The sequence below is a fragment of the Gigantopelta aegis genome, chromosome 4 (assembly GCF_016097555.1).
Source record: "Gigantopelta aegis isolate Gae_Host chromosome 4, Gae_host_genome, whole genome shotgun sequence".
Lineage (NCBI taxonomy): Eukaryota > Metazoa > Mollusca > Gastropoda > Neomphalida > Peltospiridae > Gigantopelta > Gigantopelta aegis.
In genome coordinates this window covers 3,366,431-3,379,267 of record NC_054702.1, presented here as the reverse complement: position 1 = coordinate 3,379,267, position 12,837 = coordinate 3,366,431, and the positions used below count along the sequence as shown (strand labels likewise).

General features: G+C 37.9%; 1 protein-coding gene across 5 annotated transcripts in view; it reads right to left on the bottom strand.

The window, feature by feature from the left end:
- Positions 1 to 12,837, bottom strand: part of LOC121372495 (four and a half LIM domains protein 2-like) — a 148,123-nt gene that overhangs the window by 92,155 nt on the left and 43,131 nt on the right. For 4 of the 5 annotated variants that reach the window (XM_041498842.1, XM_041498840.1, XM_041498843.1 and 1 more), the window contains exon 2: positions 492 to 580. In XM_041498842.1, the coding sequence (XP_041354776.1) occupies positions 492 to 580 (89 nt within the window). Of the gene's footprint in view, positions 1 to 491; positions 581 to 11,068; positions 11,760 to 12,837 lie in introns of those variants that run through there. The other variant, XM_041498841.1, reaches the window with a different exon arrangement.

The following is a 12,837-nucleotide window of genomic DNA, read 5'->3' as shown; positions in this document are numbered from 1 at the left end:
TACGCTGTCTTACCTCCAAGCATGGAAAGTAAAGCCTGGACACTTGTCAGCTCCACACGACAAACATGGCTGACCTTCATCTATCCTGCCCTACTCTGCAAGTAAGACTGAAGTGAACTACGCTGTCTTACCTCCAAGCATGGAAAGTAAAGCCTGGACACTTGTCAGCTCCACACGACAAACATGGCTGACCTTCATCTATGTCCTGCCCTACTCTGCAAGTAAGACTGAAGTGAACTACGCTGTCTTACCTCCAAGCATGGAAAGTAAAGCCTGGACACTTGTCAGCTCTACAAGACAAACATGGCTGACCTTCATCTACGTCCTGCCCTACTCTGCAAGTAAGACTGAAGTGAACTACGCTGTCTTACCTCCAAGCATGGAAAGTAAAGCCTGGACACTTGTCAGCTCCACACGACAAACATGGCTGACCTTCATCTACGTCCTGCCCTACTCTGCAAGTAAGACTGAAGTGAACTACGCTGTCTTACCTCCAAGCATGGAAAGTAAAGCCTGGACACTTGTCAGCTCCACACGACAAACATGGCTGACCTTCATCCACTTCCTGTACAATGATGCTCTGAAAAACAAATGTGTGCAAATCATGTAATTCATCATCACTGCCGTAATAACAATCAATGTTATGGTGTTGGACGTACTTATGAAATTCATCCTCACATTCATTTCATTTTAACTTATTTTCATGTTTATATCCAATTAAGGTTCAAGAACACTGTTATGGGCACACACCTCAGCTATCTGAACTATCTGTCTAGGAAAGTGGGTTAGCTGTTAGTTGTTGGTGGTTAGAACTCGCTCTGGGTGGGAGCCTGTACCAACCCAATCTGATTAAAATTAGCTCTACTGGTCTCACCAGTAGATCTAATAGCATAGCCTTGACTCCCATGTCCAGGTGACATTTCATCTATAAATAACAATTTAAATATCGACCAATTACACTTTGCCTTTTATAACGTTATTCGGGAGCATACAAATTCTAAAAATATCGGTCGAGACTATTTATGCAATAGGCAAACTTGTTGGTCTATTTCAACATTGAAAAAACAAAGGAAAAAGTGCAATAATAAACTCTGGATTGTACACTAGTGTAAATAGATTTTATGGCTATACCAGCACGTTTTTTTTGTTTCTTCTTGAAACTAATTTTATATAAAATGTTATATTGAAATTAGTTTCCGGCATACTTCGTAATTCACCCAAATCATTTCGTATACCCTCAGCATAAACCCGAATGTTTTCAAATTCTTTTAAAATCACTGGCATGATTTTGCAAGTAAGGTTTTGATTGGTCGAATGAAAGGTCAACTGGACATGAGCTCCAACGTGTTGCTGTTAGATCCACATGTAATAGTGAAGCTAATTTTAATTAGATTGGTATCAACCAGCCTTATGTCTGATGGTTTAACCATGACACCACCTGCTGCAATAACCATCAATGTTTTGTTTTGGTTGTACTTGTGAAATTCATCATCACTATAACCATCAATGTTTTGTCGTTGGTTGTACTTGTGAAATTCATCATCACTATAACAGGCCTCCCAGCCTCTTGTACATATTAAAATATAGGAATCTCTATACCAAAATATAGGAGATTTATAGGAATTTGAGGTCAAATATAGGAGTTTTAGAGGAATTTTGAGGTCAAATATAGGAGGGTTTTTTAGGAAAATTTGGACCAATTATCATGATTATAGGCATTTTACACAGATTTCTAAAGACATTAACATTACTAATGGTATGTTCTTACCTTGTGTATGTACACAAGATAACATCTACTACCTCAACAAATATATACCAAGTCTTGCCTGCAATCCATGCCAATATCTAGGATACTTTGAAAGTTGGTGCATCTTGTATCAGTAATATATCCTCCTCACCTCATCAGGTGAGCAGGATTTTTATTGGTACTTGATATAGATCTCCCACATTCAAAGCATCTTCTGAATTTCTAACAGGCTGGCTACCTTCCACTGTGAATATAACTTAGTAACATATTTTATTCATCGGCATTTTGGCAAAGCAACTGAGTCAAATATAGGAAATGAATCTCAATATAGGAGTTTTATAGGATCCTATACAAAAAAATATAGGAAATACAGGAGGTCTGGGAGGCCTGCAGTATAACCGTCAATGTTTTGTTGTTGGACGTACTTGTAAAATTCATCATCACTATAGGGTGTATACTACCAAATCAAATCCCATAGATGACAATAGTAACATATGTGGCTAAACCTCCTACCTGCAGCATATCAATCGACATAAATGCCACAGATATAAACACTACCACCCCTCACCCTTAAAGTGAATCAGAAAAAAACTGGGGGTCAAGCTGCTAATTTCTGAGATAACAGGCAACATCTATGACTACCCTAGTTCCGCACAAAATATGAGTACTTTTTTTTTTACAGGTACACCATACATGTTTCAAGCACAAGGCTACTTGACACAGTGGTACTAGATGAAATAAAATTGCATACATTTTTTGCCCAACCAACACACTCACATTTATCACCAATCACAGGACTTGTGGTGTTCACTTCTCTATCAAAAGTTCAGTGCACCTCGAACTTTGACCCAGCCGGAAGTTATTTGGTTTAGTACTACCTATAACGGTCAATGTTATGGTCTGTGGTGTTTGTGACTCAGAACTCTATTAGCATGCCTCTATACCACAGAGGTTTTACACACGTCTGTCTAAAGTGATCTCTGGCATGGTCAGTGACCTGACCTGGGACAGATGTGAAATGTGAAATTTCATCTATAGGCCTATCATTACCCAGGGCTCACTCGGAGAAGAATTTGTTTTAGCCAATTTTCTGATATGTAAAGTATTTCTTTGAGAATGGTTAAAAAATTTCTAGTTGAAACAAACTTTTATTAGACAAATACTAAATGTAATAGCCACTTTGTATAAACATTAGCAGTTGACTAATTTAGCAATGGACCAGGGTCAGCCCTTGTCACCTCAGTAACCATTAGTGTTGTCGTATTGCATACCTGTCAACTTTCACGTATTTGGCGGGAGTCTCACGCATTTGTAACAAACATCACGCTCTCACGCAATGTTACTATAATATCACACTTTTTCTAAAAATAAAAATAATTTATAATCATGGTTTATATTTTAGAGCTGAATATGCAGGTCTCTGAATTCATTACCTATTAATCAATGTTGTTGTGTTGCTATGAAAACTGTATATACTGTTACCTTGGCTGTGTTGTGTCATTGGGGAAACACATACAATTAGTCTAATACATTTTTCAAATGTCATGATATGTAGAAAAATACATCACAGGCATTTTTTTTTAAAGTACAATTATTTGGCAACTGACATTCAAACAGTCAATATAGCATGACCAACAAAATACTATAGAGAACAACTAGTTAATGACGTAGGATATCAGCTTTATCCTGTGAAGGTAAGAATGCAAATTTCTCATTCAACCTACCAGCCTGTAGACCAATGGCCTAACCACTATGCCATATTCTTTATCAATAGCAGATAACAAACAAGTAATTTGAGATATGTAACAAAAATACATTTTATCAGACATCAGAACATTTATTAACTATTTGTCAGCTGTCATTGGTATGAATGTAAAATAAGCTGTTAACAGAAAACCCCCCACATAAATCTGACACCTTCCTATTGCAAAGGTTTTAAAGTGGCGTTGTGGTCAGGCCATCGGTCTACAGGCTGGTAGGTACTGGGTTCGGATCCCAGTCGAGGCATGGGATTTTTAATCCAGATACCGACTCCAAACCCTGAGTGAGTGCTCCGCAAGGCTCAGTGGGTAGGTGTAAACCACTTGCACCAACCAGTGATCCATAACTGGTTTAACAAAGGCCATGGTTTGTGCTATCCTGCCTGTGAAAATAAAAGATCCCTTGCTGCCTGTCATAAAAGAGTAGCCTATGTGGCAACAGCGGGTTTCCTCTAAAAACAACAGTGTCAGAATGACCATATGTTTGACGTCCAATAGCCGATGATAAGATACAAAATCAATGTGCTCTAGTAGTGTTGTTAAATAAAACAAACTTTACTTTCTCATTCAACCTGAACAGGATAAAGCAGATATCCGACATTATTAACTAGTTATTATCTTTATCCTGCATATCATTAAGGGGAAAAGCTATTATTCCTGTTATTTCAGCTACATTGTATGATAACCTAGAGGTCAAATAGGTGATTTTGTAATGTAGCTATGCATGTGACATCAAAAGCGATAATCTGCTAGTATACGTTTATAACTTTGCTTTGATCGGTCATCATAATTGAGCAATAGAAACAGTGGTTGCAGGATAAAAGCTTTTAATTTTTAAGAATCTAATTTTGCTGGTATAAAGTCATTTCCAAATGAGAGCTTACTACATGCAAAATTGTTACTATTTAACAATAAAAACAACATATAATTTCAAAAACTGGGTAATTTGGGTAATTTGCATTGTAATTTTCCCAACTCTCGACTTACGATGGGTTCACTCAGATTAACAACTACCGTAATGGGTTATACAATGAAAATCGAGTTGTAAGAGCGCTCAGACTAGCAACTGGAAAGTCATAGAAGTCGTGACAGCAGAAAGTTGGCCAACTTTGTCCTGGCAGTTGGTAGTCTGAGCCTAGCATTACAAATGTCCAAATAAACTTTGAAATTGATTTCCATTTATTTTCTAATAAATGTTTTTACTGAAGACCTATTCCCGAAACTGGACTATGCCACGCTGCTAATAATAGCAGCTCAGGGAATGGAATGATGCCTGTAGGGCAGCTCTTGTTTCTTTTAATCAGCACAGGTCATTTTGTTGGTATTAGCCTTAATGAAAACCCAATACACACTGCCGAGGACACACTAAGTAATTACAGTGAATCTCCGTAGCGATCAAGACCATTCAGACAAAAATTGGTACAACCTTGTTCTGTTAACAGTGTCAAGAGAAATTAGCAATTTTGTGAAACTCAGTATAAAAATGTGCACTAGAAGACCCTTATGTGCACTAGAAGACCCTTATGTGCTCTAGAAGACCCTTATGTGCTCTAGAAGACCCTTATGTGCACTAGAAGACCCTTATGTGCACTAGAAGACCCTTATGTGCACTAGAAGACCCTTATGTGCACTAGAAGACCCTTATGTACAATAATGCCTGGCTTGATCTTCAATTCAAGCTAGTCAGACAGGATGTAGCCCATTAGGCTATTTCTCAATCTAGCTGGTGCACCATTCCTGGTACATCAAAGGCCATGGTATGTGCTATTCTGTCTCTGGGATGGTGCATATAAAAGATCCCTTGCTACTATTGGGAAAATGTAGCGTGTTTTCTTGGTAAAACTATATGTCAAAATTACCAAATGTTTTGACATCCAATAGCCACTAATAAATGTGCTCTAGTGGTGTCATTAAACAAAACAAAGTTGAAGTTTAATTCAAACTAGAATACTCTCATGTAGAGTAAAGCTTGGCTTGACCTTAACTTGGCTAGTTACGCTTAATCAATCGGTCAAATGGGTCAAGCAAGCCTCAACTTGGCTAGTTACGCTTAATCAATCGGTCAAATGGGTCAAGCAAGCCTCAACTTGGCTAGTTACGCTTAATCAATAGGTCAAATGGGTCAAGCAAGCCTCAACTTGGCTAGTTACGCTTAATCAATCGGTCAAATGGGTCAAGCAAGCCTCAACTTGGCTAGTTACGCTTAATCAATCGGTCAAATGGGTCAAGCAAGCCTCAACTTGGCTAGTTACGCTTAATCAATAGGTCAAATGGGTCAAGCAAGCCTCAACTTGGCTAGTTACGCTTAATCAATCGGTCAAATGGGTCAAGCAAGCCTCAACTTGGCTAGTTACGCTTAATCAATAGGTCAAATGGGTCAAGCAAGCCTCAACTTGGCTAGTTACGCTTAATCAATCGGTCAAATGGGTCAAGCAAGCCTCAACTTGGCTAGTTACGCTTAATCAATCGGTCAAATGGGTCAAGCAAGCCTCAACTTGGCTAGTTACGCTTAATCAATCGGTCAAATGGGTCAAGCAAGCCTTAACTTGGCTAGTTACGCTTAATCAATAGGTCAAATGGGTCAAGCAAGCCATGCTTGATGAACTTGATTAATATGGAGCATCACTCATTTTTGTGATGATTTGTTTGGTCTTGTATGTCACTTGTTTGCACTGAGATAGTATCAGTATGTTGACCCAAAAATGACCCAACAATGATTTTGGTTGGAGAATTCACAGTGGGGAATTCACTGAGACATCAGTGTTGGTTAATGAGTGACAAACAGTGCTGTTACCATGAAGGATGGACCAACAGTCACAATGGAAAACAGAGTTCAAATAACTTTATTAACGTGCCTATATCCAATGAAGGTCAGACACATCCATTCCATGCCTGGTCTCTGGTATAGCCAGATGGCCAAACTTTTGGCTTGATGCATGGTCGGTCTAGGATCGATCCTCGTCGGTGGACCCACTGGGCAATTTCTTGTTCCAGCCAGTGCACCATGACTGGTATATCAAAGGCTGTGGTATGTGCTATCCTGTCTGTGGGATGGTGCAGATAAAAGATCCCTTGCTACTAATGGAAAAAGGTAGCGGGTTTCCTCTCTAAGACTATATGTCAAAATTATCAAATGTTTGACATCCAAAAGCCGATGATTAATAAATCAATGTGCTCTAGTGGTGTTGTTAAATAAAAAAAAACTTGAACTGGTATGGCCAGTGGCTGGGCATGAGACAGAGTGGAATGGAGAATCAACACCGGTGATTAGCCAACATAAGTTGCCTGGCTATGATGGTGCATCACTGATGAAACCTCTGATGGTTTGCCAATAGCCCAACAGCAGCATGAACCAAAATATTATATTGAAAAAAGAAAAAAGTAGAAATGAGTCCACCAACGACCAATCCAAAGTGCATTTACACCAAGACATCATCAGTATTTTGGTTGGAGTATATGTATTCATGGTGGGACACCAAAAGTTGGCTAATAGGTGATGGACCAACACTGGCACAGTGGAGACCATCACCACAACATGAGCTGCCTGGTTAAAATGATGGTGGGTCAATAATGAACCCACTGATAGTCCACCACTAGTCCACAAACAGCATGCTCTTGGAATATTATATTGAAAAAAGAGACGCACCAATGACCCCATCACTGATTATCCCAAGTGTAACATGACAATTTTGATGAGTTGGTATGCTTTTTAGGGATGGCTTGAGCAATTTAAACATGTTAACCGTACAAGGATATTGGCAAGAGTTTAAAATTCTGATATTAATGAATGTAGAGACATGACAGGTGGGGAAATGTATAGCCTGCCATAATGCCCCAGGCCAGATCTCAACATTTCACGATGAACCCATCAGAACCAGTTTTCTGGTAATCATGGAAATAGTGAAATGTGTTGCATGATAATGGGCAATGGATTTTCAGTTCCATGATTTTGCCAACATGCTCCCAACATGATACTGGAAACAACTGTTTCCCTGAAATCCAGATGCCTGGCAGGGGACATCAGTATGTGAATCCAGGTTCAAATGGTTTACTTGTATATAGGACAAGGAAAGGATCATTTGTTTAATGACACTATAACACATTTTTAAAACAAAGCTACAGCTATTTGGTGTCTTACTCATTGATATTTTAACACTTGTTTGAGAAAGAGAGAAGAAATCAATGCTTTCATAAGCACTTTCCTTTAAGCATGACAGTATATACCACAATACTTGATGTTTTAGTCATGTAGCATTGGTCAGGAGAGGAAAGAACCCCAAGTCCATTTAGGGCAATCGATCCTGCGATCTATCAGAGCTCAAGCAATCATTCTGCCACTGTGATAATACATTCTGTCAGAGCATTCTACCACTGTGATACATCCTGCCCTGTAAGATTTATACATGTTCTGTCAGAGTACAGTGGAAACTGGCAAAACCGGAGCCTGATTATCCCGGATTCCTGTCTACATCAGCCATATTGTTTGGTCCCGAATTTATATGTATATAGCCTGTGCTTTAAAATCTTTTAAAAACCGAATCCTGTGTACCACGGATACCGGATCGATTTTCCTCCCCAAAAGCTTAATTTTTTTGTCAAATAACCTTGACAAACCGTAATAACAACAAACTCAGCTCACCACCTGGCCGGAAATAGCGTGACCCTATTTCTCCCGTTACGCAACATTGCGATCTCTGACCAGACATTCTGGCTTTCGGCTAATTAGACCTTGATTGGTGTTATTTGTATCGGTCGGTGTTGTCCGACTCTATCGCACCTCAGAAGCTTAATCGCATTTTAGATCTTCACTATGAGGTTGGAAAAAATCTTGTTAAACATTTAGCATATCCAAACACACAGATTAAAAGTAGCACACTCATTTTCACATTTAGATTGTAATTTAAAACCCAACTGCATAGATTTACAATGCATGTACATGTAGTTAGTTATTTATTTCATAGATACAGATACACACGTGCAAGCAGAAATTTGATCTCTGTAAAATGTCTCATCGATCCCAAGCAAAACGTAGGCGAGTTGAACTTTTGTTAAAAACCAAAATGGATTTAATACGGGCTGCCGAATCGGTACCAAAATTAAACCAGAAGCAACTAGCTGAAAAATTTGGAATCGGTACTTCGACAGTATCTGACATTTTGAGTTTCTAAAAAAAATTCACAAAAGTGAATCTTCTGAAATCCGGATCCTGTCGAAACCAGACATATTCAAAGGTACCGTGGTGATCCGGTTTTGCCAGTTTCCACTGTACTTGAATTATATGTTCTGTCAGAATATATATTCTACCATTCTGGTTCATCCAACTCCAAACGTACTTGAATTATATATGTTCTAACTGTCAGAGAGCAACAATCCATCATCTTGTTTTAGCATAAAACAAAGATGGACCGAAACTTGTCATTTTATGATCATAATGATGTCATGAACCGAAGTAGTTTTATGTACTTATCTTCTCACGGTGCATGCACATCCAGTGTTGTCATATACCGGTCAGCTGGATATAAACTTACAAACGTTGTTTATTAGTACTAATGGAATGCGTAAACTCTGCTTGTTTGTGGCCAACAGAGAGATGGTCCTTCACGCCATACAAGTAATTAATCACTCTCCCTAGTGATTGATTGAGTGCAAATCACCTCGAATGAACCCCAAATGTAATTTTGTCTGACATATATTGATCTATAAAGCAAATGAATTAAATTATAGCATGCTCAGTAGAAACCAGCAGTACTTACACAACTACGAGTGTATCTATTAGACACCATCGCAGACTTCTCAACATTTGTTCAATTAGAACGATGGATGTATGATCAGTGGCACTAACAGACGGAAGAATGGACAGACTGACTGATGGATGGATGGATTTAATTTGTGTGTGGAAGGACAAGTCTAATTATATATGCTCCAATATGAGCCCACATCATCCAACGGTGCGGGCATAACTAGATTTTAAACAGTTTATTCCAATAAACTGTCATATGGAGGAATCTTAACTAGAAAATTCATATAAATGTGGTTATTGGTCATGGAAATGGAAATAAATGGATGAGTTGGAAAGATTTAAGTCTGCTAGTAGCGAAGTTATCCTTAATAAAATGTCTGTAATTCTGTCCCTGTAAGATTGGATTCATTCGTTATTTCCCACGTCACTCTGTTTTTTTAAACCACTGAGTAAGGATGACACACCAACATCCACATTCTAATTCATTTTTTTTAATGTACTTATATTCAAGGCCCGCTCAGTTTTAAAGGCATACTGTCACGGATTTAAGGACCTTATTTCTCTAAAAATGGATAATAAATAAAAATTACATTAATTGTTGGAAACCAAATCTAGATATCACATCAGCTTAACTGAACCATGATGGAGTGAAATCCATGTCATCTCTCTCAGCAATTTTAGTTTTTTAATTATGGACCATTGCCATAATTCAATTATGTTTACAAAATGTCATTAATAAATGGAGTGTGGTGGTTATGAAGATGGTTGAATAAAGTACATTTAGGAACAAACCAAATTATTTTTGTTCAGGTAATACTTCGTTAAACCATTAAATAGGTCAGTGGTCTGTGACAATATGCCTTTAAACTTCCTCTGTTGAACTTGTAACACTACAAAACCTCTCCTAACTTATTAACTAAGAAAGAGGAATCTTTCACTGCTAAAGTTTTCAATATAACACAATGTTTCTACCACACCCTTAGTTTCACACAGACAATGTAGTACACCTTACATATTTTAATTACCAGTAGTTTTGGATGAAACAAAATATTATTATAACACATAAGCATTTTAATAAACAGAGCAACATGATAATTTTCACAACAGAAAACATTATCAAATAATAATAAGCAGCTACTCTGATGAAGTATAACATGTTAATACTAATAATTATAGAATGTATAGTTACATTTTGTTCCAGAATAATTAAAGCCACAAACCCTAGTTTTTAGTCAGTGTAAACTATTTTCAGCTAGTACAGCTTTTCACAGATAAATTACATAGCTTATAATGTATTGCTTTCATTAATGTTGGCAAGTCCAATGTTTCTCTGATTATCAGTGTTTGTAGTTCAAAACACTTTTCTTCTTTTTTTCATTCCAGCCAGTGCTCTACAACTGGTGTACAGCAAATGCAATAGTACATACTATTCTGTCCGTGGAATTGTGCATGTAAAAGATCTCTTGCTGCTAAATGAAAAGAGTAGTCCATATAGTGGCAAAAGCAGGGTTTCAGTCTAATTATCTGTGTGGTCCTTAACCACACATTGGACACAATATAACCATAGATAAAATGTGTTGAGTGTGTCATTAAAACATTTTTTTTTTTTTTAAATAATTTTATATGAAGAGAAAATGTGTTGTGTCGTTAAAACATTTATTTCTTTTTTCAAAATAAATTTTATTTGAAAGAGAAAATGAATGTACCTCGGACACCAAGTCGAGAAGCTTGAATATTCATTACTTTATAATGTTTTCCTCTCTCTTGTATATACCTCATGTATATTTTCCAGTAGTATAGGAATTGAGTAGGACCACTTACCTCTTCGCAAGTAATAACAATCTCTGGTATTGGACGATTCATTGGACGTAAATTTAACACAACAGATAATCCACAAGGTAGTTATCACGCCCTTTTTTCAAAGAGCTTTTTTTAAAAAGGGTTTTGAGCTACTGCTCGAAAACTGTCCAGTATGTAAACTTGTCCTTGTAACACATGCAAAGAGCACTCCATCAATGACAGACGTCCAGAATCAAGCAAGTCTAGCTTGCCTGGATGTCACCTGTCTCTGGTTAACACGAGACCATGTTGACTAAATGAACATACACCTTAATAAGAAGAAAAGAAATGTTGGACGACAGGTTTACACTGTCAACATGCGCTAAAAACTGTCCACTTGCTTTTCCAGCGTGCACTCAGACTTGTTGTTGAACTGGCAACCCGTACAGTCGGAACAGAATCACAGTAAAAAAAGAGTAAATTATAAAAGAAGAAGAAAATAAAATAAAAACAAAATGTTGTATATGAGGAAGAAATTCCACTATCTGTTCATCCTGAAGTGACAAAACCTAACTTTATAAAGGACAAAGATGAAAGCAAACATTCAAACATTCTTTTCTTTTTTGTATAGTTTATGACGACAAATTTCCGTCTTTGCCTCACCTACATATATGTGAGTCATTTCATAATTATGCCCATTTAAAAAGTAAATTGTAACTATCATCTCGTATTCTCCATTATCATACACCATCCACCCCCTCAGGTGTGCATTATGAGGTCAAATGACACTGTCATTTGGGGCAAAAACAACACCCAGCTTTTGTTGAAAGAGGTAGTTCATGCAAATCATGTGTCAATGATTCTAGTTGGGTTACGATTAATCCATGCAGCTTTCACAGTGGCAAACAGGTCAGTAAACATTCTGACTGCCGAGGAATAAATTATATTTTATCACCTCGTTGGTTTAAAGTGTGATGTAGCTCAGCGGCGCAGCATATGCTGGGGAGCAATGCATCACACGATTCACCTCCCCTCCCTGCCCTTGGTTAACCCATGAACAGGGGTGGGGCATAGCCCAGTCGTACAGCACTCACTTGGTACACAGTCGGTGTAAGATTGATCCCCATTGATGGGCCCATTGGGCTATTTCTCTTTCTAGCCAGTGCACCACAACTGGTATGTGCTGTCCTGTCTGTGGGATGGTGCATATAAAAGATCACTTGCTACTAATTTTACAAATGGGAAAAATGTATTAGGTTTCTCTCCAAGACTATCAAATGTTTGACATCCAATACTGATGATTAATTAATCAATGTGCTCTAGTGGTGTCATTAAACAAAACAAACTTTAACTTCATGTGAACAAAAGAAACTGAAGGAGTTATTCACTTCTCCCCTAACTTAGATTATGGGCAGCTATTTTAGATATTACTATGTTGAGCATTGATATTTAATCCTTTTGTAGTTCTATTTTTCTAAAATTTATATTCCAAGGAGAGCTAACAATTAACCTCCTTGATCTTGTCTCAGGAAAGTGATGGGCCGGGAGAGTGATAGCTTCCTTCAATATCAAGATCTTAGGGCCATAGCTAGGATTTGTTGTGTGTGGTGGGGGGCAGATGAATTATTGGAATCAAATGTTTAAGAAGAGGATTTTCTTTATGTTTCTATTATTTTTACAGCCCTGGATCTGCTTTATTTTCTATTCAAACCAGTCGGGGGCGGGACGTAGCCCAGTGGTAAAGTGCTCACTTGATGCGCGGTCGGTTTAGGATTGATCCTCGTCAGTGGCCCCATTTGGCTATTTCTTGT